This window comes from Hylobates moloch, unplaced genomic scaffold, assembly GCF_009828535.3.
Source record: "Hylobates moloch isolate HMO894 unplaced genomic scaffold, HMol_V3 SCAFFOLD_19, whole genome shotgun sequence".
In the NCBI taxonomy this organism is placed as follows: Eukaryota; Metazoa; Chordata; class Mammalia; order Primates; family Hylobatidae; genus Hylobates; species Hylobates moloch.
Genome location: NW_026652294.1, coordinates 2049428 through 2077274, shown reverse-complemented (window position 1 = coordinate 2077274; position 27847 = coordinate 2049428). Strand labels below are relative to the sequence as shown.

Below are 27847 nucleotides of genomic sequence, written 5' to 3'. Positions count from 1 at the left end.
GCTGACTGATGTTCTTATAATGGAGAACTGATAAGGAAAGCCCAATTTCTTTCAACCCAAACACACCAGTTATGTTTACTGGATCAGATGAGCCAGGCAGCTATCAACATTTCACTACTTCCCAACACACATCTACCCAGAGAGGAATCCAAAAATCCTCTCCCCCACCCCCAGGTCTGACTCTCCCCACTGCGGTCACTGTGCAGAAGGGTCCAGCAAAAAGAGAGAAGGTCCTCCAGGGTGGCCAAGGCTTCAGTAGAGCAGCTGTGAATCAGCAATGCCACATACATGTCCATAATGGGAGCCTGTCTTGGATAATTCTTTGTGACTTGTAAATTAGAGTTAGGTTTTCACATACTAAAAGAATAGAAAGTTAAACAACAAAGGTATAGGGACTGTTTGAAAATGAGATGCATGGCCAGGCACAGTGGCTTACGCCTGTAATTCCAGCACTTTGGGAGGCCAAAGCGGGCACATCTCTTAAGGCCAGGAGTTCAAGACCAGCCTGGCCAACATGATGAAACCCCGTCTCTACTAAAAATACAAAATTAGCCGGGCATGGTGGCGCATGCCTGTAATCCCAGCTACTTGGGAGGCTGAGGCAGGAGAATCCCTTGAACCCAGGAGGAGGAGACTGCAGTGAGCCGAGACTGCACCATTGCACTCCAGCCTGGGTGACAGAGCAAGAGATTCTGTCTTAAAAAAAAAAAAAAAGAAAAAGAAAATGAGATGCGTTCTGTCCTGTTTCTTGCTTTTTTAAAGAGACAAGAGTTTTGCTCTGTCTCCCAGGCTAGAGTGTAATGCTGTCATCACAGCTCACTGCAGCCTCAAAACCCTGGGCTTGCACGATCCTCCCACCTCAGCCTCCCGAGTAGCTGGGACTGCAGACATGTACCACTCCGCCCAGCTAACTTTTTATTTTTATTTTTTTGTAGAGACAGGGTCTCGCTGTGTTGCCCAGGATAGTTTTGAACTCCTCGTCTCAAGTGATCTTCTCACCTCGGCTTCCCAAAATGTTGGGATTACAGGCATGAGCCACTGTGCCTGGCATGTCTTGGTTTTATAGGGGAGAAAGAGAAGTCTGCTGTGTCCTGCTAAATCCCCTTGTGGGTGACATCGCCCTTCTCAGCTACATAAATAACACTGGAAAGAGAACCAGGTGTGCACAGCACAAGGCTGAGCAATTTTTCTAGAATACTCAGTCCCAGGCTACCCTTTACCACACCCAACACCACAGTACTGCAAGGGCCTGACAGGGCGCCTCTCTTTGGCTCTAAGATGGGCTTGAGAGACAGGGCATGGAGGGCTGCCTGCATGGGGGCCCCCAATCCCAGAATTTCATTCATGAACTCAGAGGCCTGTTTCTGCAGCACGCAGCAGCTCACACATACAAAGCTGCAACACGTGGTCACCACGTCCTGATGTCCACTGTGTGAACAACACAAGGGGAGCTCCAATCTGCATCTCTGACCTCCTGGTTAGATGGCGGCTGATCAGATCTGAAGGCCCTCAAAGTGAACCATTAACTCACCTCCATCAGCTTCAGGAACAATCTAGGAACAATCTAGGACATCAAGATATGTGTCACTGGTAATAGCAAAAAATCGGAAATTATTACAAGGTCCAAGAACAAGATGGTAACTGAGGATGGCAGGAGACATTCACAGAGGGGTATGACAAAGAGTCCCTTGGCGTCGACCAGGGCTTTCTAATTAAAGGAGGACATTTCATCCCATATTGATGTGGAAGATGCTGCACAAAAACCCCAGGATAGCATGGCCTTCACTATGGGAAAGAACCAGAAAGGACACCAGACCTTCTCTCTCATGGAATGGTTCTCTTCTGTTCCTCTCCACTTTCGGGGTTCTACAGTTACCACACATACTTTTAAAGTTTTTAGATCAGAGTACTGTAGCCTCACCTGGTCACTGTGCCAATTCAAGTTTCGAAAGAAGATCATGAATCCAGATGGCCCCTCAGAAGGCTTGCTGTGCCCAACCCTCCCCATCCCCCAGCAGGGGGCGCTGCTATTGGTGGAACAAGGTAGTGAGGGTGCCCAATTAGCCCCCAAGAAACTGCACTGCTTGCAACAAGGCAAGACCAAGCTCTGAGAGAAAACCAGCAGAATGCTGGTTACAGAATTTCAAGGTGCCACATCTGGACTGAGAAGCACCTCACAGATATGCCCTACCCACTGCTGGACTTTGAGAAACTACAAGCCTCCTCTGTCACTAGCACTTGGGAATCCCCTGCATGGCAGCACATGGTGCCACAGGGCAGGTGGGCAATGATCCTTAAAACACCAAACTCACTCAGCAACGAACCACAGTGGTAACCACTCTCCATCCTCCTTCCTGTGCCAGCCGGGCGGGGACGTCCACCTGAAACAAGGGGTGGAGAAACCAACAGGAAGACCAGTGGCCCAAGGACAGGCTCAGCATGGGCCATGAGCACACACAGCTGGCATCCTGCTTCTGGAAGGTGATGGGATGCCAGCGAGACTGCAAAGCGGACACTTCCTTGAGCTAGAAGCCTAACGAACATACTAGCTGGGCCTGCACCAGCTGAAAACACTGGCTGTTCCATAGCTATTCACTTTCCAAATACCAAGAAATGGAAAGAAAAGGAAAGTTCGGCTGGGCACAGTGGCTCACGCCTGTAATCCCAGCACTATGGGAGGCTGAGGTAGGTGGATCAATTGAAGTCAGGAGCTTAAGACCAGCCTGGCCTATCTCTACTAAAAATACAAAAAAAAAAAAAAAAAAAAAAAAAATTAGCTGGGTGTAGTGGCGCATGCCTGTAGTCCCAGCTACTTGGGAGCAAAGGCAGGACAATCGCTTCAACCTGGGAGACACAGGTTGTAGTGAGCCAAGATTGCACCACTGCACTCCAGCCAATCTAGCCTAGGTGACAGAGCAAGACTGTGTCAAAAAAAAAAGAAAAGAAAGAAAGAAGAAAAAAGAGAAGAGAAGAGAAGTTCTAGGCTGGGCATGATGGCTCATGCCTGTAATCTCAGCACTTTGGGAGGCTGAGGCAGGTGAATCACTTGAGGTCAGGAGTTCGAACCAGCCTGGCCAACAAGGTGAAACCCTATCGCTACTAAAAATACAAAAATTAGCCAGGTGTGGTGGTGTGCGTCTGTAGCCCCAGCTACTTGGGAGGCTGAGGCACAAGAATTGCCTGAACCCAGGAGGCAGAGGTTGCAGTGAGCCGAGACTGCAAAACTGCAATCCAGCCTGGATGACAGAGTAAGACTCTGTCTCAAAAAAAAAAAAAAAAAAAAAAAAAAAAAAAGAAATAAAGAAAAGAGCAGTTCTCACTTTCCTGCTGGGCTTGACCTACAGTATAGAAGTTTCCAGCTGGGCGCGGTGGCTCATGCCTGTAATCTCAGCACTTTGGGAGGCCAAGGCCGGTGGATCACGAGGTCAAGAGATCGAGACCATCCTGGCCAACATGATGAAACCCTGTCTCTACTAAAAATACAAAAATTAGCCAGGTGTGATGGCACGTGCCTGTAGTTCCAGCTACTCGGGAACCTGAGGCAGGAGACTCATTTGAACCCGGGAGGCAGAGGTTGCAGTGAGCCAAGATCGTGCCACTGTACTCCAGCCTGGCGACAGAGCAAGACTCCATCTCAAAAAAAAAAAAAAAAAAGTTTCCATGAAGTGAGGTCCTGAACAGAGGATCAAAGGTCCAAAGAGGCAAAGGCAGCAGCTTCCACTGGCTGGGCAGTCACTATGTACCACCACTAAGCTGACTCTGAACACACCACGTCCTTCCTCTGCATGAGACCAGGACAAGGGAGCCCCTCCACGAGGCCTGAAGACATGCCGAGACACACAGGGAGGTGGCAGAGACCTCCAACCTCATCACACGAAGTGGTCAGCCTCTCCTAGCTGTACGTAAATGTGAGTTCTGTGGTGTGTTTCATACAGGGCTCCACCCAAGTAAAAATGTGACATGGGGACCCTGGCCCCAAGTCATTTGGTGCCATGCCAAGGTGGGATGCTAACCTCAGCTGCAGCCAAACACCTCAGATTCCCTCCTCAGGCAGCTCCCCAGAGACTTAAAAGAGGTAGCAGGCACCATGAAGGACATTACTGAGCACCCCCAAGGTGTGAGATGAAGCCTGCCACACGGCACTGTGCACCCAGGCGCTGCACCCAGCAGGCCTGCAGAAAACCACAAGGCCAGGTACCCTTAAGACAACAGCAAAGTGCAAGCGCACTGCCAGCTGTGGGCTGGGACCCAGCCACAGTCTTACCACATCAACTAGCACATTCTGACTCTTTCTAAAGCCAACGCCCCCTCCGAGTCAGGACCAACAGTGTTTCCACCACCACGTGAAAAGAGGAAAAACTGAAGCCCCAGACTGTACATCTCCCCGCAAGAAGGAGAGGAGGGGTTATAGGAGAAGGGACAGAAACCTTGGGCCTCCAATCACAGGACACTAGGAGGCCAAACAAGGCCATCTGCATTCCACTGACAAGTGACACACAGAGACACACACACATTCCACACATGTGACACACCAGCAAGCTCAGCAATGTGGGAGCGGCACGCTTCTCACCACACAGCACCGGAGTCCCTGAGTGCAGGTAAGCACCAGGATGCCCTCTCCCATGCTCCTGATGCATGTGGCTCCCATCTGCTTCGGAGTGTCTAGAAAGCTGCCCTCCACCCTGGTCAGCTCTGTACTCAGACTCTCAAATGGAACATGAGAGGTGAGGAGAAAACTGCAGCCTTCTACTCTCTGATACATGTTCCCAGAGTCACTCAGAGTAGCAAGGAAGAGGGATAATGGATGCCCAAGCAAAGCTGGAAATGACACGCACTATGCGGCTGGTGGGTCCTAGACATGACCAAGCACAGCTGCCCACCCCAAGGACTCCAGGGGTGTCTTGCAGAGTACAAGGGGGAGAAAAGCCCCTGCTTTACCAACTTAGCCCCCAGCCCCTAATCCAACCAGAACCCTCGCTGTAGCACTCCATGCACAGGTGAACACGCACCTGCTGGTGACTATGGAGCCCTCCACCCCCAGGCCCTCACCTGGACTCCAGGAGCCACCATCTGGGCAGCCTGAGCTGTCTGTACTGCTGTCTGCTGCTGCACCTGGGGCTGCACTGGGGGCTGCTGCACCACCATCGGAGCTCGGACCTTGAGGGAGAAAAAGAGAATGTGATTTGGAGCCACCTGGATCAGAGAGCAGAGCCCAGTCTTCCTGTGGGAGCTTAGGAAATGGAGCCTTTCTTGAGATGAGGAATGGGACTTTCATGACCTCATGTGCTGTGATGTCACCTTACTGGCCATCTAGGATCCCATTAGCTCAAATCCAATTCTGGCAAGTGGCAGCGTGGCCCTCCCACTGGGATGTCTCCACACATCCCTCAGCACCAGCTATCACCACAAGCACTGACGACTTCCAATGCAGAGCTTACACCCTAGCCTGCTCATCCTCTGAGCCAAGCATGCTGATGGTCCACAAGAGCCTCACTCAGCCTGATTCCTTGAAGGAAAGCTGGGTCAGCCGGCCAGCAGAGGGCAGGGTGTAGTAGCTCCTGTCTGTATTCTCAGCATTCTGGGAGGCCGAGGCCAGTGGATCACTTATGCCCAGGAGATCAAGACTAGACTGGGCAACACGGCCAAACTCCATATCTACAAAATACACAAAAATTTGGCTAGGTGTGGGGATGCACGCCTGCAGCCCCAGCTACTTGGGAGGCTGAGGTGGGAGGATCGCTTGAGCGAGGGAGGTCTGATCACATCAGTGCACTCCAGCCTGGACAACAGAGAGAGAGACCCTGTCTTCAAAAAAAAAAAGTGGGGGTCGGGGGCAAGCTTGGGCAAAAGGGGCAACTGTGGAGCCACTGCATGGAGGGGCCTCCAGAAGGACGAGACAGGCCCGCGCCACCATGCAGGGGGCTCTTCCTTAGACATCTCCAAGCCACCAAGGCAAACCCTACCAGGGCACATTCCACCATGCAGCACACAAGGGTTTCAGTCCGCACAGTCCCAGGGGTCAGGCAGTGTGTCGACTCCCAGATGACAGATGAGTGAGCATATCTGCTCCTCACAACTCTCCTAGACTTCCAGCCTGACTATGAGGCCTCTTGTTCACCCCCACACTTGCCTCAGGCCCCATTCCACTCATGAATCACAAATAGAAAAGGCCACAAAAACCAAGGGAGCCAAAGAGTTGTCCAAATGGCCCCTTGATGCAGCTACCTTCATCCTGGTGATCATACTCTGTCCTCTGTGCCTGTCACTGAGTAGACTGGCTTTGTGCAGAAATACAAAACGAAACTGGGAATAACAGTATTTTATATTAATATTCCTCTCAAAAATATAGTAATGAACTTTGTTCTCCTGAGACTTGGCGAGTGTACAGGAAAAAAAAAAAAGTTATTTGCTTAGAACATTAACTCTAAGCAGTTGGCAAACCACCAGACACTGACAGAGCTGGCACATCCTTTCACGTGGTGCTAATGAGTCGAAGTGCTCACACCCTGAAAGGGCCCACAGAACTGCTGCAATCAGCCACACTGCTTGGAATGCGACTTGGTGCCACAGCAGCAGCAGCAGCACCAGCACCCTGTGCGGGGTGCAGAAGCAGCTCTCGGAACACAAAACACAAAACACATGCTTCCCTGCTGAGCCATGCTAGAGTCGGCAGGGCTGGCAATGGGCGGGGGCTGCCTGAAGTCTCAGCACTTGAAGAATAGGACATGCTAACTCTAGCCAAAGAGCCTAGAAACTACTGCTGACAGAGCCACAGGCTGCAAGTGCTCCACTGCGGGCCACAGGTACTCACAAATTTCAGTGGTGGTTGGGTATACAACATTTGTCCAGGGAGAGCTTGTGCCTGCGACACCAAAGGCTGGGTCTGCGACTGTGGCGGGAGTTGTGATGGTTGGTTCTGAGCAACTGGAGGCTGCTGGGGCTGTGGTGGTGGCTGGTGGTGCTGTGGGTGATGCATCTGCTGCAGCTGCTGGGGCAGAGCCTGGGCGGGCGGAGGCTGTGGCTGCTGCATCGATGGCTGCTGAATTGGCGGCTGGGGCTGCAAAGCCTGCTGCTGCTGCTGCTGCTGCTGCTGCTGCTGCTGCTGCTGTTGCTGTTGCTGGAGCTGCAGCTGGGCCATTCGCTGCAGCTGCTGTTGCTGCTGCTGTATCTAGAGACAGAACAAGCAGCACTCTGTTATCACTCATCTGCCTCTGTGGCACCAGCTCCTCCCTGTGACAGTCTGGGCCCCAGGAAGCCCAGGTGGCCATCTGCAGAGCCATCAAGAAGGCCTTCCTGGCTGGGTGCAGTGGCTCACGCCTGTAATCCCAGCACTTTGGGAGGCCGAGGCGAGCAGATCACCTGAGGTCAGGAGTTTGAGACCAGCCTGGACAACCTGGCGAAACCCCGTCTCTACTAAAAATACAAAAATCAGCCAGACATGGTGGCTCACACCTGTAATCCCAGCTACTTGGGAGGCTGAGGCAGGAGAATCACTTGAACTGGTGGGGCACAGGTTGCAGTGAGCCGAGATCACGCCACTACACTCCAGCCTGGGCAACAGGGTAAGACTCAAAAAAAAGTCTCAAAAAAAAAAAAAAAAAAAAAAAAAAAAAAAAAAAAAAAAAAAAAAAAAAAAAAGGCCTTCCTGGGCTGACAGGCTGACCTCTCACTCACACGGGAAGGGGCACATCTCCCACAGAAAGGCTCTGGGCCCCCAAGACCAACACCAGCAGCCTTCCTGACACCAAGGAGGCACCAAGTGTGTGCCTGGGCTCTGGTCTACCATTCTACTAGGATGGTTCAAAGGGCATATCTAGAAGCTTCAGCAAAAGGTGACAATGAATAAGTACAGCTCCATGGAAGCTAGGATAAAAGCTGGGGCAACTGCAGATTTCTGAAGCCTCTGCAACGATGCTTGCTTTGCCCCTATAGGTCAGTGGCATGAGCCTCACGGTGACGGTCAAGGTCTGCCTGTCAGCATGAGAAGGAAAAGTGTGGCTGCAGATGCACTGTCAGCTCTGGGAGAGGGGCACCAAGATCCAGAGAAGCCCAGCAAGCTGTGGCCTGAAGGGGTAGGAGGGTGGTGGGGGCCCTTTGGGGCTTTCCTCTCCCAACCAAGATCTGCTGTGAGGGCAGATGTTTAACACGTCTAGACTCTCTATGGAAACCATGGGAAGCTGAACAACTTCTGAGAAGCAGTGCTGCTAACATGACATCACCGTCACCTCACAGAACACCAACTGGAGGTTGACTAACACTGAGCCCAGAACCCAAGACAGAGAGGTAAACAGGAGGCACACGTGTCCTCAGCCAAAATGGCCCACAATGGCTCAAGTAGTCCCAAGCCTCAGAGTGTTCGTCTCACTTCTTGCTTTAGCTCACTCTTGTTTGAATCCCTCGCAGCCCCTGAAGCACACAGGAGGCCCACCACCAGATGCCCCAAGCCCAAATGGAAGGGCTCGATCACAAAACCTTCCTAGTGAGTCAGGGCATGTTTCTCCTGCCTGTCCCAGACTTTTCTTTTCCCTTTTTTTTTTTTTTGAGACGGAGTCTCGCTGTCGCCCAGGCTGGAGTGCAGTGGCGCGATCTCGGCTCACTGCAACCTCCGCCTCCCGGGTTCTAGCGATTCTCCTGCCTCAGCCTCCCAAATAGCTGGGATTATAGGTGTGCGCCACCATGTCCAGCCAATTTTTTGTATTTTTAGTAGAGATAGGGTTTCACCATGCTGGCCAGGCTGGTCTCAAACTCCTGACCTGGTGATTTGCCTGCCTTGGCCTCCCAAAGTGCTGGGATTACAGGCATGAGCCACTGGGCCTGGCCTTGTCCCAGACTTTTTGAGAAGCCCATGGAACAGGGCAGGCACACATGTCAAGAGAACCCTCGGCTGGCTCCAGGCACTGCACCCAGCATCGTGGCTGATGCCAGCCCAGGGCTCACACTGCAGGAGGGAGGCCAAGAGCAGGAACAGGGGACCTGGTACCTGTTGCTGATTTTGATGATGCAATTTAATTAGATGCTGCTGCTGCTGCTGCTGCTGGAGCTGCTGCTGCTGCTGCTGCTGCACTACTGCTTGGAACTGCTGCTGCATGGCACTCTGCTGAGCTTGGAACTGCTGCTGTTGCTGTTGCTGCTGCTGCTGTAGCGCCGCCTGCTGCTGCTGCTGGAACTGCTGCTGTTGCTGCTGCTGCTGCAGCGCCACCTGCTGGAGCTGCAGCTGGGCTGAGAAAAGACCAGAGTCGCCAGTCAGTCCACACCGCAGATTCCCAGAAACGCTGCAGGGCTGCACAGCAAGAGACAAAACAGCCAGCAAAAGCCCCACTGCCACGGCTGCCGCTGGAATCTGAATGTTCCATTTACCACAGACAGAAAGATAGAATATGAAGTAGCATTTGTGTTGATTTTGGGATTTCCTATCATGAGTTACTCTATAATAACCAAAGAGAGAAGAAAAGGGACAACTAAGTCTTTTGGGTAGATAAGAAGCCTAGACTCTGGCAATCAGTAATCACCTCTGTCTCTATGGATTGGCCACTTCTGGACTCTTCGTACGAATGGCATCGAACATGTACTCTTTTGTAACTAGCTTCTTTAGCATAATATTTATGAGTTCGCCCATGTCATGGCATGTATCAGTTTTTCTGTGTTATTTTTATCGCCAAATAATATTCTACTACACCGATTTCCTGTGATGAACATTTGGGCTGCTTCTACTTTGTGGCTATTACGAAAACTGCTTATATGAACAGTCAATTACAAGATTTTCTGAGGTGAGGTTTCTTTTGGGGTGAACATAAAAATGTTCTAAAATTGTGCTGATGGCTGCGCAACTCTGAATTTCACTAAAACCTACCGAGTGGAGCACTTCAGATGGGTGAATTGTATGCTAATGAGAATTATGTCTCAATAAAGCTGTATTAAAGAAATACAGAGAGATCCTTTGTATACTTTGCCCAGTTTCCTCCAATGGTAACATTCTACAAAATTACAAGGAACCACGATGTGTGCTCACTTGTGTGGGTGTGTGTACTAAGTTCTGGACAATTTAACCACCTGGGTGGGTTCAGTCACCACCAGTCAATACACTACACAGTCCCCACACTACAAGGATCCCTCGTGTTGCCACCTCTCTCAGCAACCCTGACCTGCAAACTCTGGCAACCACCGCAGCATCCTCCATTTCTAAAATTTTGTCATTTCAAAATTATATATAATATTTCAAAAATGGAACCATACAGTATGAACCTTTTTGGGATCGGCTTTTTACATTCAGTATACAGGTTGTAGTTCTAGCAACAGTACTGCCAGGGTATTCCATGGTACAAGCACCTCACAGTGTGTTTAACCATCTAAATGAAGGATATTTGGGTAACTGTAGATTTGGGCTACCACAAATAAAGCTGCTGTTAAAATTTGTGCATGGGTTTTTATGTGAGGTTTTCATTTCTCTAGGAAAAATACCCAAGAGTATAACCGCTGAGTTGCATATTTCATTTTGAAAGAAGGTAAAACCACTTTACATTCTCACCAGCAGTATGAGTGATTCAGTTTCTCTGTCACCAACACTTGAGGCTGTCACTATTCATTTTAGCAGTTCTGATGGGTGTAAGATTTTTTTTTTTTTTTGAGATGGGGTCTCACTCTGTTTGTTGCCCAGGCTGGACTGAAGTGGTACCATCGTGGCTCACTGCACCCTTGACCTCCTGGGCTTAAGTGACCCTCCTGCCTCAGCCTCCTGAGTAGCTGGAACTACAGGTGCATGCCACCACTACCAACTAATTTGTAAAATTTTTATAGAGAGAGTCTCACTTTGTTGCCCAGGCTGATCTCAAACTCCTGGGTTCAAGTGATCCTCCTGCCTCGACCTCACAAAGTGTTGAGATTACAGGTGTGGGTCACTGTGCCTGTGAAAAATTTTTAATTTATTTTGTGACAGATTTCTAACTCTACTTGACATTCATAAAACATGTATGACCGGAGGGGCGTGGTGGTTCTCACCTCTAATCCCAGCACTTCGGGAGGCTCAGGCAGGAGGATCACTCGAGGTCAGGAGTTTGAGACCAGCTTGGCCAACATGGCGAAAACCCATCTCTACTAAAAATACAAAAATTAGCGGGCATGGTGGCGCGTGCCTGTAATCCCAGCTACTCAGGAGGCTGAGGCAGGAGAATTGCTTGAACCTGGGAGGCAGAGGTTGCAGTAAGCCGAGATCACGCCACTGCACTCCAGCCTGGGTGACAGAGTGAGACTCTGTCTCAAAACAACAACAACAAAAAGTATGACAATACTTTTAAATTTTCTGAAATTGTTGAAGCTTGCTTTATGATTTATTTTTATAAACATATTGTTCCATCATATGCTTAGATTAAGTTGTTCATTACATTGTTCAAATTTTCTGTAAATGAATTTTTTGGTCTGTTTATCAATAACAAAGAGATGTAATTGAAGTAATTGCCCAATACATCTTTCTTCATCTTTTTTTGTTGTTGTCGTTTCTTTTTTGAGATGGGATTTTGCTCTGTCACCCAGGCTGGAATGCAGTGTCTCCATCATGGCTCATTGCAGCCTCAGCATTCCAGGCTCAAGCAAGCGATCCTCTCATCTCAGCCTCACAAGTAGATGGGACTACAGGTGTGTACCACCACACTCAGGTAATTTTATTGACTGATTGATTGAGATAGGGCCTCACTGCAGCCCAGGCTGGAGTGCAATAGTGCAATCATGGCTCACTGCAGCCTTGACCTCCTGGGCTCAAGTGATCCTCTTACCTCAGCATCTCAATTGTACCTACAGGTAATTTTTAAATTTTATGTAGAGATGGGGTCTCCTATTTTGCCGAGGTTGGTCTTGAACTCCTGGGCTCAAGTGATCCTCCCGCCTCAGCTTCCCAAAGTGTTGGGATTACAGACGTGAGCCACCGCACTTGGCCTTTCTTCATCTTTTATTTTTAAATCCTTCCGCATGTTTTATTGTAGGTGTGTGTTTCTTCTAACAATAAAACAACTGTGCTGTTTCATTTCCATTTGTTCTCACATTTCCTATCTTTCAGCAGAAAAGCTTAGTCCACTCACATTTATTATGATTACTTATATTTTTAAACTTATTTCTATTAATATTTGTCTTTCCTTTTCTTTTTTTTTTTTTTTTGAGATGGAGTCTTATTCTGTCGCCAGACTGGAGTGCAGTGGCGTGATCTCGATTCACTGCAACCTCTGCCTCCTGGGTTCCAGCAATTCTCCTGCCTCAGCCTCCCAAGTAGCTGGGATTACAGGCGTGCGCCACCATACCCAGCTAACTTTTTGTATTTTTAGGAGAGACGGGGTTTCACCATGTTGGCCAGGATCGCCTCAATCTCCTGACCTCGTGATCTGCCTGACTCAGCCTCCCAAAGTGCTGGGATTACAGGTGTGAGCCACCGTGCCCGGCCTTTGTCTTTCCTTTTCTAAGCTTCTTTGTCTTTTTTGATTGCATTTTTGTTGGATGATTGGATTCAACTTATCTGGATTTCTGCCTTATCCTATTTTTTCTATTGATCTTAAATTTTATGAATTATTTCCATTGTTTTAGAAATAATTTTTCAATTTTATCACGCATATTTAACTTAAAGTATAAACCTCATCAATATTTTAACATTTCCCAAATTTACTACTTTTTAAAGTAGATTTTATATGTACACGACAGAACCAATATTCATGCTCTATCTCCCTGCTGACTTGCATTTATTTCATATTTTGTTGATCTTAACTCTTCACAGCAGACATTCTATTAAGAGGCTGGATGGATTTGAGGCTAGGGATACCGCCTCCTAGCTAGGCTGCCTGGACTCCAAACCTCAACTCTGTCACTGCTCATTGCCTCAGTTTCCCTGTTAGGAAACGCAATAGTATCTACTCCACACACTGGACTAAGAATTAAATAATCTATTATGTAAGTAAAACACTCAAAATAGCCCCTGGGGTTGGGTGCCGTGGCTCATGCCCGTAATCTCGCACTTTGGATAGCCAAGGCAGCAGATAGCCTGAGCCCAGAAATTTGAGACCAGCCTGGGCAACATAAGGAGACCCTAGCTCTATAAATAATAATAATAGGCCAGGCACGCTGGCTCATGCCTGTAATCCCAGCACTTTGGGAGGCTGAGGAGGGCAGATCACAAGGTCAGGAGATCAAGAACATCCTGGGCCAACATGGTGAAACTCCGTCTCTACTAAAAATACAAAAATTAGCTGGGCGCAGTGGCGCACGTCTGTAGTCCCAGCTACTTGGGAGGCTGAGGCAGGAGAATCGCTTGAACCTGGGAGGTGGAGGTTGCAGTGGGCCAAAATTGCACCACTGCACTCCAGCCTGTTGACAGAGCGAGATTCCATCTCAATAATAATAATAATAATAATAATAATAGAAAAGAAATGAAATAGTGCTTGGAATGTGGCAAGTCTGTATGGAGGTTAGCCTGACTGTTTTATTTTACAGAGGTAAATTTTTATTTACACCAGGGATTTTCAACCTTTTCACTACTGACACTTGACTCAGATGATTCTATGTTGTAGGGGGGCTGGCTGTATTTGTAAGATAGTTAACAGCATCTCTGGTCTCCACCCATTACGCACCAGCAGCACCCCCACAGTAGTGACATCCCAAAATGCCTCCAGACATTGTCAAATATCCCCTGTGGTGGAACATCACCCTGGGTGAGAATCACTGGTTTAGATTTATACACATTTACTATCATCTATGCTCAACATTTCTTTTCCCATTTTACCTTGTATCACCTGAGAGGGAAGAGGAGAGGATAAACAAAAGAATATATCTAAGAGTACAAAAGGCTTATTGGAAAAAGGAGAAAAAAAGATATATCCTTTAGAAGATCTTTTAGTGATGGTCTCTAAGGCTAGCTTTATCTAAAAAGGCTTGCTTTCCACATCCTTGAGTCTTGCTGGCATACAAATGTGACTGGCAGCTCTATTCTCAATGCTTTAACAATATTCTATTATCTTTCTGACTCCACTGCTGAGTGTACTTATTGCTCCTTTGCAGGAACTGGCTATTTCTAAGATATTCCTCTGGCCTTTGGTGCTCTGCAGTCTCACAGCAGATGAGATGGCTAACTTGGTCGGGGCCAGATGGGCTTTTCTCAGTAGTTATCCCCTCACATACTGTTTTCTTCCATTCTCTCCATTTGATCCTTCTGGGGCTTTGCTTGGATGCCAATTAGAATTTCTGATCTTATCCTCATTTCTTACCCTTGCTTTCACATTTTCCATGTGCTCTTCTCTGTGCTACATTCTAGATAATTTCTTCAAATGTAGCTTCTATTACACAAATTCTTTCTTCAGCTGTATCTAATGAGCTGTTTATTCATCCACTTTCTTCGTTCAATAATTATATTGCTCATTTCTACAGCTTTCATTTGGTTCCGTTTCAAATCTGCTTCATCGCTCCTGATGATACTTTTTCATTAGAATTTCTGCTCTTTCTTTTCTTTTTTGTTTTCTATTTTTTCAGAGATGGTGTCTCGTTCTATCCCCCCGGCTGGAGTGCAGTGGTGCAATGATAGTTCACCATAGCCTCAAACTCCTGGCCTCAAGCAATCCTCCTGCCTTAGCCTCCCGAGTAGCCAGGAGTGTAGTTGTGAGTCACTGTGCCTGGCTCTCCACTTTATTTCTTTATATACCCCATGGCTCATATCTAACAGTTCCTGCATGTGTGGTCACTGGGCATGCCTACATGTGTCTATTATTTCTGTTCACCTTCATGGTGTCTCTCCTTCCCTTCATGACTGGTAATCTTTGTATGCTGATTGCTTGACCTTAATGTACAGCTGTCACAGGTCTTACACTGGGGACATGTTCCTCCAATCTGCACCTGCTCCAATCTGCACCTGCTTCTGGGGGGTATGGGGGGTGACACAAGACCCAGCACAAATCCTGGCTGATTAGAGGAATCCCAAGCTTTCTTTCCCCCACCTTGCAGCAGCCGAGGCTCAGGAGGACAAAGCCTCCCCAACTGCTGCAGGCCAGCATTCCAAAGTGCACCCTAACCAGGACCTAGTTATCCAGGAGGAGGACATGTCCTCAGCACCCTAGTCCATCACACAACTGGCAGTAGAAATTATTTTTAAAGTCGGCTTTACATGCACGTTATGTAAAACTCATTGAGAAACAAAAACGCACAGAGTGAAAAGCTTTGCTTCCAACTCTGTACTGCAGCCCCAGCCATAGGAACAACCAGCAGTTTCAGCCTTTTCCGACCAACCTGGGTCACCTGAAAACTATCACAATGTCCCCTGGCCTACCCTTTGAGAGTACCTGGCAAAACCTCTGACCCAGGCTCTGTCCTCTTGGTGGCACTAGATGAAGATCTGAAAGGGCCTTAATCATGCAGTAGTCTTTGGTAAAGGTGTCAAGAAGGGGTATCAAATGCCCATCAGGCAACACCACTAGTTTCAGGGAGACCAGGGAGGCAAGTGGTGAAGGGCAGGGAGAGTTGGTCTCTGACAAAGGTGGTAACAAGATCCTGAAGTAGAGAATCCACTGTAACTTTTTCTTTTTTCTTTTGAGACAGAGTCTCACTCTGTTGCCCAGGCTGGAGTACAGTGGCACGATCTCGGCTCACTGCAAGCTCTGCCTCCCAGGTTCATGCCATTCTCCTGCCTCAGTCTCCCAAGTAGCTGGGACGACAGATGCCCACCACTATGCCCGGCTAATTTTTTGTATTTTTAGTAGAGACGGGGTCTCATTGTGTTAGCCAGGATGGTCTCGATCTCCCGACCTCGTGATCCGCCCGCCTCAGCCTCCCAAAGTGCTGGGATTACAGGCGTGAGCCACTGAGCCTGGCCCCCACTGTAACTTTCAACTAGTGCCACACAGAAGACCAGGCCCCTTGGAAGCTAAAAACAGGATGTGGGCCAAGGTCAGACTGGGGAGGGCGTGGGCAGGATATCAAGCTTCACCACTGAACTTCTGACAAAGAACTGGTTTAAGACAAAGTCTCTGGAGTGGGATGACAAGGCAACTCATGTGAAAATTCTAAACTCATACATTTAAAAACAATTTATTATCAAATTTAAGTTCATGATTAAAAAAAAAATGCACCCAGAACACAAGAGTAGAACATGACAAGGAACTTGAGCTGGCACTTCTGTGGGTCCTCCCTAAACCCAGCTGGTGTACTTATCTGATGTGCTAAAAAGAGTGAGGTAATGAGAGCTTGGGACAAAGAACCAGGCATATTGTTCTAGGATGAGGAAACGAGCATGTGCTGAGAGTTAGACAACAGGAAGTAAGAGGAGAATTAAGGTACGAGAAGGGAAGGTGGTTCGGGATGGAGGAAGATTCCAGAACAAGAGTGGGTAGAAATGAGGATGCCTATGGCCTCAAAGAAGAGGAAACCTGACACAGGATAGGGTAGGAGTGTGAGGATGGGGTCAGGCAGCAGCTTCGATCCCAGCTCTTGGCCTGGGGTGTGACTCCAGTTCTCGTTAGCAGCTGCTACACTGACAAAGCAGAGGGGGTGATGCTGCCCTCTTCATAGGGTTATCATGAGGGATGTGTGACAAAAATATATTGAAGCACTGAAGCCTGTACAGAAATATCCACAGCAGCTTTGTTTGCATAATAGTAGCCAAAAGCAGGAAACAACCCAAATGTCCTTCATGGGTGAATAAATAAGCAAACTGTGGAAAATCCGTTCCATGGAACACTACTTAGTGATGAAAAGGAATGAATTACTGATAAAACCTGGGTGGATCTCAAGGGTATCAGACTGAATTTTAAAAGCCAATCTCAAAAAGTCACATATGGTATGATTCCATTTATACAACATTCACAAAGGGACAGAACTACAGAGACACACAACAGATCAGCAATTGTCAGGGCTTAGGGCTGGAGGGAGGGTGTGATCTCTGAGAGGTAACACAAGAGAGTTGGTTGGTGGTAATGGAACAGCTCCGCATGCCAATTGTGGTGATGGCTACTTGATTTGACATGTGGTAAAATCTCACAGACCTACCCATATACATATATGCAGCCCAAGAATGAGTGTAAAAAACTGATGAAGTTGGCCGGGCGTGATGGCTCACGCCTGTAATCCCAGCACTTCGGGAGGCTCAGGAGAGATCACTTGAGGTCAGGAGTTTGAGATCAGCCTGGCCAACATGGTGAAACCCCATTTCCACTAAAAATATAAAATTAGCCGGGCATGGTGGCAGGCGCCTGTAGTCCCAGGTAGTCGGAGGCTGAGGCAAGAGAACTGCTTGAACCCGGGAGGCAGAAGTTGCAGTGAGCTGAGATCACACCATTGCACTCCAGCCTGGGCAACAAGAGTGAAACTCTGTCTCAAAAAAAAGAAAAAAAAACTGATGAAGTCCAAGTTAAGTCTCTGAGGTGATTACACTGCCTCAACATTAATTTCTTGGTTTTGACAACATTCTATGTAAGATATTATTATTGGGGAGAGCTGGGTAAAGGGCATGGGGGAACTCTCTATGCCATTCCACAACTTCCTGTGACTCCTAAACTATTTTAAAAATAAAAAGTTACATGAAAGGAGAAAAAAACACTAAAGCACTTTGCAGTGGGCACAGCACACTCTAAGAAATGTTGACGGGACCCAAGGATACATCAAGATAGGTCCTAAGGGCGGGCGCGGTGGCTCACGCCTGTAATCCCAACACTTTGGGAGGCCGAGGTGGGTAGATTGCTTGAGCCCAGGAGTTCAAGATAAGCCTGGGCAACATGGTAAAGTCCCATCTCTACAAAAAAATACAAAATATTAGCCAGGTGCGGTGCTGTGAGCCTGTAGTCCCAGCTACTTGGGAGGCTGTGGTGTGAGGATCACCTGAGCCCAGGATGTCCAGGCTGCAGTGGGCCATGATTGTGCCACTGCACTCCAATGTGGCCCACAGAGTGAGACCCTGTCTCAAAAGACAGGTCCTGGAAAGAAGAGGGAGGTTCTTTGCCTCCCCTTAAGAGCAGCTTTGGTTCACCTATAACACCTCATCACAGCCCAGTTTCCCACCACGGCAGCCGCGTGGAGAGGACACAGAGTCTCCTTCACAGAAAGGAAGCCAGAAGATAACATGGCTGCAAGCCACACCCAGGGTGACCAAGGGGCAAGGGCAGCACTAGAAGAGATGGTGCCCAGAGCTCAGGCAGACAGTGGAGTTGTGGTTGCTGGCATTCAGCCCTGCCTTGTGGCTGAGAACCCTCTGAAACACACTATCTATTTCAGCCACAAAACACAAACCTTTGGATGGAGTCTCAGGCCATCCCCACCCTCCTGCCCAGGGCTAGGAGGAGGAGGAGGGCCCAGGATCACTTAACCCTTCTGGGAGCTCAAAGAAAATTGGAAGCCTTTTCTCTCCACATACAAAAAAGATTTAAAAACAAAAACAAAAAAAAACAGAGCGATTTGGAGCTTCTCCATGCTTTTCTTGATACCATCATAAGCACAGGAATAAAATGTGTTGTCGTTTGCAAGGAAAGTGGCAAATCCTCCAAGAAGCGTGGTACTCACTCTGTGGAGTTGCCGTAGACACGACAGTCATGCTGTGAGGGGCCATCCCCGAGGTCCCAGGAGGCGGCTGCCCTGAGAGAGACATTGGCTGTCCCATGGCACCAAGGCTACCCATCCCGCCCAGAGACTGTCCAGGGCCCCGAGGAGGCATGCCGATTCCGGCGGCTCCCGCGGCGGGTCCGCCAGTCAGGCTCTGGAGTGCATTCATAGGATCTGTGGGAACACAAGGGCAGAGCTTCTCAGGAAAGGGCCTACCGGACGGACCATGGCTCAAAGAGCGTGAGGCTCACAGAGCACAGATCTCTCCTACCTACAGGCTAAATCCCCTCACAGCCCCAAGCAGTAAGAGACTAGCCTCCTGGAGACTCCCAAATATGAATGGCTAGGACGCCAGGTGTGTTGGTCACTGCACGACCCATACCTCTAGCCTGGACTGGACCAGGGTCCTAATGTTAAGGGACAAATGACCTCTCTGATGCCTGCAGATGCACTAAAGATGGGCTGAGGCCTTGAGGGCAGGTGGCAACCTCTGCCTCTCCTGGCTGTCCAGCCCTCCTGCTGGGTGAGCATACACAGCACGATGGGCCCTTCTGAGCAAGCGGAAACACAGTGGCCAGGGGATGCTCTCACAGGGAGGGCACAAGTCCACAGGCACACACAGCTCCACTCCTGCTGTTGCAGAGTCCAACTCAGCCTGGGCCCCTGTGTGCAGGGCCACCATGCCAGAACAGCTGAGGGGTGCAGAGGAGGGCTCCACAGAGCACTGAGGAGAAATGTCCCAAGCCCACCAGGTCAGCAGCTCAGTGAGCAATGCCACAACCAAGGACAAGGATGCCATTGTCACAACAGTGTGGACTTCATAGCAAACAGATACCCACAGACAGGTATGCCCTGGCAGGACCGCCATGTCACACAACTGGGTGGTACCCAGGACCCCACGCTCCAATGCCAAGGGGCCCAGATGTTCTGGTCACATGCCCTTGCTGCTGCTCAGCCCCAGTTGGCCAAGAATCCCTGTCCTGGCTGAGAGGTGAGACCCACACGGGCAGAGACAGCTGGCATGTACAGCTCTACTGTCTAGGGCAGGCAAGACAGTGGCGTGCAGCCTGTGAGGTCAGTGCACTCCCTTCCCAATGGCAGAATGCAGTTGGCCAGCCTGGATCTGTTAAACCCCTTCCCTTGCAGCTTAGTCAGCAGAGACCAAGGCTGAATTGACAGAATTCCCCTTATGTGATAAACCCTGAAATTTAAAAATATGGATTTCTAAACTTTTTTGTTTTTTTTTGAGATGGAGTCTCACTCTGTCACCCAGGTTGGAGTGCAGTGGTGCAATCTCAACTCACTGCAACCTCAGCCTCCCAGGTTCAAGCGATTCTCATGCCTCAGCCTCCTGAGTAGTTGGGACTACAACGCGTGCCACCACACCCGGCTATTTTTGTATTTTTAATAGAGATGGGGTTTTACCATGTTGGCCAGGCTGGTCTCAAACTCCTGACCTCAAGTGATCTGCCTGCCTCAGCCTCCCAAAGTGTTGGGATTACAGGCATGAGCCACAGCACCCAGCCAGATTTCTAAATTTACAAAGAAATTTTGTAACTTAAAAAAGGGAATTCACAGCATTTTCTCAGAAATGCTACTACATATTACTACACTGAAAACAGCATAATAATCCTCTATCAGTGAGCTCAACACTTTTGGATAATGTCTTAATAGCTTTGTGAGTGTTTATCTTTTTGCTGGGCAAAGGCAGCATTTGTGTGAAACCGGATGGGGAGGATCACGTGACTTCATAGTCTGCAGGAAGACAAAAGGCTGGAGAGGTCAGGGCACAGCTGATCAGCCTCCTCCCTCCAGAGCTCTCTCCGCAAGCATTCTCCTCTAGTGACAGGTTAACCCAGGCACATGAGGCATGCACTATGTCATTCTTGCCACCTCAAATCCAAAGTTGGGAGAAACTTTAACTCAAAAGGGAAAACTCTTACCACTGACGGAAGCTTGAGATTTCTTGTTATCTATATGAAAACACAAACAAAAAAACCAAAGTAAACAAAGTTTTACATAACCACATATTTCCATGGGTAGGTCAGTTCTGTAGGCATTTGCCCAAGCCTCAATCCCCACGGAGCTCCTAGTACTCCCCGCTACTGGGGAAAGTGTTTCCACTCTTGGCAGCGCTGACCCCACAAGGGACCTGGGGCCAGAGGGTGCAGAGTAGCTCCAGGGTCAACCTGGGGCCTTAGGGAGCTGCCCCCAGGGCTGAAGCACTCTGGGGTTGGGGACCCTGGGCCTACTCTGGCTTTCCTTTTTCCCAGGTCCAGAGTCTCAGCTCAGCCCTGAGCAAACAAATAACAAGAACACTACAGGAACCCACGGCGGGGCTGGAGTGGTGCTGAGACTTGACACTGCCTCCCTCTGCAGCCCGCTCTGGTGAAGCAGTGTCTCTGTTACCTAGATGAGGAAACTGAGGCTGTCCACGGCCAGCTGGAAACCAGTCCAGCTGACCCCAGTGCCCAGCGGAGAACTTCTGTAGCAGTCATGGGGCCTTGAGCCTCCTGCTCGGCTGCTCCCCATGACCCCATGAGCCCCACAGGACTGTGTGCACCAGCCGGGCCACTGTCCCTGAAAGCAGAACATGTGGAGTCTGCCAGCGCATCTGGGCCAGATCATCTGGGCTGCTCCTTCTCCTCTTACACATCCCAGCGACTTTCCAACACCACAGAGAAAGTGAGATCAGTGAAGTTCACTTTGCTGGCCATTCTGGTGAAAAGTTAGTGTGGAAAGAAGAAAAACCTACCAGGCTCTGGGGTGCTCAATGTCTCCCTTTGACCCAGCAACACACTGAAGGTACAGCTGCCTGTCCCTGACCCACAGGGGAATAGCAATAGGACTCGCCAGGCACGTGCTCCAAGGACAGGCCTATGTCAAGAGAAGCCTGCCTCTGGTGATTATGCAGCGGCAGTGGGCAGGAGCCATTGTTGGCTGAAAACACAGAGCAGCTGCTGGCCCCAGTTTCCTTCATAGGCTGTGGTCATCCAGGAACACTTGGTGTCCATATACTCCCACGTAACACACACAAGCACCAAGACCCTGGCCCTAGGATGCAATGACAACTCACTTCTGTAGAGCTGGGGCCACTGCCTGACTGACAGAACCACACTGGGCCCTCTGAATCAGAGGAGGCACAACGTGAGGTGAACACGGGGGCCCTCACCACAGCAGGGAGCCAGGGTGCAGACTCAGGAGGTCCTCTTCAGAAGCTTCTAGTCTGGAGGGAACATATGCCTAAGTGTCTCTGGCCTCCATGGCTCAATAAAATCAACTTTTAGGGAAAAGAGTTTCTGTTCCAGGGTAAACAGAACTTCCCAGAAGTAAAAACAACAGCCCTATGAAAAGGGAGATTAAGTGAGCAAGTGAAACAGCAACCCATTTAGACCACTTTGAGGACAGCATTTCCATGATGCTAGAATCAGCATTTTTGAGGCCAAGGCTCTGGGAGGATGGGGGATCTGGAATCAAATGCGAGGCAGTGAAGAACTTCCCAGAAGCAAGTGAGGTGACACAGACCTTCTGACTCAGACACCACGGCCTACCCAGAAAGCTCCGCCGAGGCAGCGTCAGGGCTGGCCTCTCACAGAGATCTCAACAACCCAGAAATGCGAAATCTTACTTACGAATGTCTCGAAAATGGATAATGAGCCTGGCCACGAGAGAAAGGTATTCATCCTAAAAGTAAAAACAGGAAGCAGTTTAATCCCAGATGAAGCGCAGTCATCGGACTCCCCCTTCCCGCCCCCTCGCCTGCTGGCGCCGAGCTGCAGCCCATCCTGCAAGGCAGACTCAGACGCTCGCTGGGCCTCCTCTGGAATCCGCCTCTCGGAAGACAGCCGTCAGTGCTCAGCTAGGCCGGCCAATAACAGGCACAAAGAAACAAGAAGGGGACAGAGAGCCTCCAACGGCCACTCCTCTCCCCTGATGGAAAGGCACTCAGCTGAGAGAGCTGGGAGCCATCTCGAGTGCCCTCTCTTCGTCACAAAGGGGACAGGCAGGTTGGGGGTGATGAGGCGCTGGCCTGAGGGCATAAGGCCTGTCAGAGGCAGCTGTGGGTGGGCCGCTGTGTCTTTGCACTATCTGTAGAGAAGGGCTTTCGTTTCTCAGCCCAGCCTGTTGCTGCCTTTTCACTGATGACGCAGTATCTGCTGCAAATCTGGGCGGCCCTCCCCTGGCTGCGCTTTCCGGGAGAATCTGTGTTCATCTCCATTTACGCACAGGCAAGGGAGAGGGTGAAGCCCACTCTCAGGTGCGGTGAAGGCTGCTGGCTGCAAAGGCCCGCTATGTGTAGGCTGCTGTGTTTCTGGGATTGCCTTGCAGGGCCTGCCTCCCACCCATTGTCCTCTTTGGCCCCAAGGACATTCACTCCCAAGTGTTTCAGGGAAATCACTACTGTGAGTTGGTCTTGTGGTCAATACATGGATGTCTGAGGTAAAGTCTTATTTCAGAGAAGCATCCTTGTCTTCTGCTGAAGTGCCCATCCTTCTGGCTGGGCAGCCTGGAAGGGGCAAAGCCCCGGCTCCATGCCCTACTCACTCAACCTTCCTCCTCCTAAGTCACTGTGACACTCAGAGTCCATCCACTACACTCATAAGATGGCAGGGCAGAGGGAAGGATGATGAAAAGCGGTCTCAGATGAGTGTAAAAATATAAAGACACTTCCGAAATCTTTATCATCCCACATCTATCTCCAAACTCTACCCCGCTTCTTTTTTTCGGCTCGGGGAATTAGCACAGGACAACATGAAGAGGAAAGGCCCAGGGGAGAGGAAAAGCTGGGATAAGCAGCGAGGCCCGGCCAGAACAAGCGGACACCAAGGCGGCGGTTCGGTCAACACGCCCAGCTTCTGGCTATCCCCATCAATTCCTGATAGGAAAGCTGATGTGCGTGTGAAGGGGGCCCACAGGAAGCCTGTCCCTGAAGGACAGTGGTATGAGAATGGGGGCAATGGAGGTGTGGGAACCTGAGGACACTCAGGAACAGAAGAGAGGTGGCCAGGTATGAGGGGAGAAGGGCCTGGGGGCTAGCCAGGTCAACACCTCACAGCTCCTAAGGCCCTGGACCATTTTTTAGGTCTGCAATACTTTAAACGAATTTGTTTTCTCCACATCCATAAAAGGTAAAACAAGGGGAAGTAGGTTTCAAAAGTAACAAGATACTTCTACTTAGACATAAGACACTCAAACAAGGCTCAGGACCATGTCCCCAAAGCCTTTCTGCATAACACCGGGGCTGAGCAAGACCCACTGCCAGCCCAGCACCTGGAATGCAGTGGGCAGGCGTCATCACCCTGCAGTGCCCAGCACCACTCCTGACCCACAGTAGGGGCAGCCACTGCCATCTGCTCCAGCTCTGCTACCAGATCAGCGTGAGGAGGCTTAGTGGAGAGCGGGGAGGGAGGGGACGCCTGATGTGAGAAACAAGCACAGAAAGCTGTCATGCTGCCAGCCAAGGAACTTTCTTGTGGGCGATGATACTTCCTACATTCCCCCAAAGGCAGGTTTATCTAGGAACATCTAGGGGCTGAACGCAATGGGTCAGCCACAACAACTCCTTTCCAGGGGAGAAAGCCCTGGATCTGAAACTGCACCTCTGATCCCCCTGGCTGGGCTCTTTCACTCCTGACTCCTCACCATCTACCCCCACCCCCATCCAGATGGACAGATTATTATGCTCCTTTCTGCTCCAAAGCACACCAACTCCCCTAGAAATGCTGCAGAAAAAAAGAGCTAAAGAGTCAGGAACCTCCCTTATCTTCACTCGGTCTGCTCCATCTCCCCTGCTGGCTATCAAAATATGTGTCCAGCTGCACCTGAGGCTGAGTATTACAAACCATAAACAATGAACATCATGACAGTAACAGCTAGCACTTGGCACTTTATGGTGCCAGGCACAGGAGTCAACAATTCACATGCATTATCGCCTTGATTTCTCCCAACCACCCAGAGGCAGGTACTACTAACACATCCAGTTTACAGATGAGAAAACAGAAACGTTAAAAAACTCCATAGAGGCCAATCGTGGAGGCTCACATCTATTATTCCAACATTTTGGGAAGCCAAGGCAGGAGGGTCCCTTGAGGCCAGGAGTTTAAGACCAGCCTGGGCAACATAGTAAGACACCATCTCTACAAAACAAACAAACAAACAAACAAACAAACATTATCCTGGTGTAGTGGCACACGCCAGTGGTCCCAGAGTGGGAGGCTGAGGCTTGAGCCTGGGAGATCAATGCTGCAATGAGCTGTGACCACTACACTGCACTCCAGCTTGGGCAACAGAGTGAGACCCCACTTCAAAAAGTTAAAAGCTTCATAGAATTTCCACACTTGCTTGACATGTGGAAATCTTGCACAAGTGCCTCACAACACATTGTGGAGTGAACACAAGAAGGAGAAAGGACAGAAACACGCGCTCCGTGCCACATACACTGCATGACATACACCTTTTATATAAGACTTGGGCAATCTAAACACACATATTTGCTTAAATCTGCCATGAGAAACACTGGAAAGATACACCAAAATTGAAAATCGACAACCCAGCAAGTATCAGGAACTGGGCTGGAAATGTGCCCTCTCTAAACCCATGGTGTTATGGGTTTTCACTTCAGAAGCACATAAATCTTTTACTATTGAGAAGATAAAGCCAAATCAGCTCGGGCACGTTGGCTCACACCTATAATCCCAGTACTTTGGGAAGCCAAGACAGGAGGATCACCTGAGGACAGGAATTCAAGACCAGCCTGGCCAACATGGTGAAACTCCATCTCTACTAAAAATACAAAAAAAATTAGCCAGGCATGGTGGCACATGCCTGTAATCCCAGCTACTTGGGAGGCTGAGGCAGGAGAATTGCTTGAACCCAGGAGGCAGAGGTTGCAGTGAGCTGCGATCACGCCACTGCACTCCAGCCTGGGCAACAAGAGCGAAAACTCTGTCTCAAAACAAAAAACAAAAAACAAACAAAAAAAACGAATCAAAGCTAGGCACAGTGGCACAATCCTGTAATCCCAGCTACTTGGAAGGATAAAGTAGGAGGATTGCTTGCACCCAGGAGTTCAGCCTGGGCAACTCAGGGGCAACTCAGTGAATTTTATTTCTCTAAAAAATATATATATTTTCTGAGATGGGGGTCTCACTCTGTCGCCCAGGCTGGAGTGCAGTGACGCGATCACGGCTGACTGCAGTTCAACTTTCTGGGCTCAAGTGAGCCTCCCCACCTCAGCCTCCTGAGCAACTGGGACTACATGCACGCGCTACCATGTCCAGCTAATTTATTTATTTATTTATTTATTTATTTATTTATTTTTTTTTTTATTTTTATTTTTATTTTTTAGACGGAGTCTCACTCTGCGGCCCAGGCTGGAGTGCAGTGGTGCCATCTCAACTCACTGCAAGCTCCGCCTCCCAGGTGATGCAAGCTATTCTACTGCCTCAGCCTCCCAAGTAGCTGGGACTACAGGCGCTCGCCACCACGCCTGGTTAATTTTTTGTATTTTTTAGTGGAGACGGGGTTTCACTGTGTTAGCCAGGATGGTCTCGATCTCCTGACCTTCTGAACTGCCCGCCTTGGCCTCCCAAAGTGCTGGGATTACAGGCGTGAGCCACCGCGCCTGGCCAATTTTTTGTATTTTTTTGTAGAGACACGGTTTTGCCATGTTGGCCAGGCTTGTCTTTTGCTCAGTCCTCAACCTCCAAAAGTGTTGGGATTACAGGTGTGAGTCACTGTAGCCAGCCTAAAATATTTTTCTAAAATGAAAAGTATAGCAAATCAAAAGAAAAAGGTACAATTCCTAAAAATTCCAATTAAACTAAAACAAATGAGCTGAATATTAAGTTGGTGGCAGAATCATATAGGGAAAAGAAATCTTTTGAGAGGCTTTTTAAAAAAATGAAACAAAAAGCAAAATGTTCTCAATAAAAGGGATACATTTTAAGGACAATTAGAACTTCATGGTAATCTTAAGTTTTTGGTCTACCTTTTGTTATCAGTGGTAATATAAACTGTTTATTCTGAAATGATTTTAAAGTAAAGCAAGCAAGTATGCTAATAATATTAGAAACCAAGATATTCATAGTAACAGAAAAGACATATGTTTAAAATGAAAGAAGTAAAAACCCTATATATAAGGTTAAATTTGAATTAGAAATATTAGCGTAAAATTATGGGTTTTTGTTGTTGCTGTTATTTCAAAAACATGTTTTTTCTTAGTTCTGTTCACTAACAGGCCCAAAGCAACGAACAGACCAGCACCCACGTAGCATGCTCCAAATGCCACTTTACCGGCAGAAGTCCCCAGGGTTCACTCCCTAGAGGAGCAGCCAATCTGGGTCTAAATGCCAACAGACTAAGAAAAACTAAAGAGGTTGTGTGAGGGCCCCAAGAGACACAGGAGCTCCTGCTAGATGAGGATGGGACCATCTAAGCATCAAAATGAATGACAACAATGGACCAGAACACCCCAGATACACAGCCCTGAGCTCAAAATGTCACTCAAAGAGAACCCATCTGTGGCCCTTGGGGGAACTCCTTAGACTGGAAAGATCAGAAAAACAACATTCCTGGAGGTCCTGAACACACTGGGTTTCAAACAATCATTTAGCCCTGGCTGACGAAAGAAAACCTTTTTTGACAAAAAAAAACCCAAAAAACTCCATGTAATGAATGTGGGAGAAAAGCCAGAATTAGTCTACAATCCCTAATTAAATGATAAAACCATCGGAAAGATAATAGGAGCTTTACAAGGGTCAGGCTGTTGTTGCTCTCCAAACCTCCAAATTGTGGTCTTATGGGAATATCAAGATGCCCAGAAATACAAATTAAGGCAATACTTCGGATATCTTTTTGCTAAAAGACCACGGCACCCTCTCTGCTCTTCGATTTAGCACCCAGTTCATAAGAAGGAGGGGGCAGGCAGGATGAATCAGGAGCTTGGGAGACATCAGAGCCCATGGGGAGGGCCGCAGGACAGCTGGGCTGCTCCTTCACCAGGCTGGGTGGGGCCCGAGGGGAGAAAAGACCCTCGTTTGGATCCTGATTCAAAGAAGCCAACTATTAGGAAAAAAGCGTTGAAACTTGAAAGAGGCCTTCCCATTGATGACAATAGTGACTCCATGTGATTGTCAGGTGGGGCCCTAGCACAGGGAGACGCTCAACAGAGATACAACCCTGAGGGTGGGGATGTGCCCTCGACACTTCAGGAGGGACGCAGAGACAGCCAAGGGAAAAGTCACCAAACCACAGCAACTGCTGACTCTGGATTAGAGGAATATGACACCTCTGTGCTTTC

General features: G+C 48.9%; 1 protein-coding gene across 6 annotated transcripts in view; it reads right to left on the bottom strand.

Annotated features, from left to right (window-relative positions):
• The window catches only part of MED15 (mediator complex subunit 15), a 100844-nt gene that overhangs the window by 13988 nt on the left and 59009 nt on the right, over positions 1 to 27847 (bottom strand). For 4 of the 6 annotated variants that reach the window (XM_058431910.1, XM_032139683.3, XM_032139684.3 and 1 more), the window contains 6 exons: positions 22179 to 22230; positions 20490 to 20519; positions 18508 to 18720; positions 8981 to 9219; positions 6812 to 7168; positions 5050 to 5157 (listed from right to left, as the gene is read on the bottom strand). In XM_058431910.1, coding sequence (XP_058287893.1) covers positions 5050 to 5157; positions 6812 to 7168; positions 8981 to 9219; positions 18508 to 18720; positions 20490 to 20519; positions 22179 to 22230 — 999 coding nt within the window. The remainder of the gene's footprint in view (positions 1 to 5049; positions 5158 to 6811; positions 7169 to 8980; positions 9220 to 18507; positions 18721 to 20489; positions 20520 to 22178; positions 22231 to 27847) is intronic. The other 2 variants (XM_058431911.1, XM_058431912.1) reach the window with 1 other exon arrangement.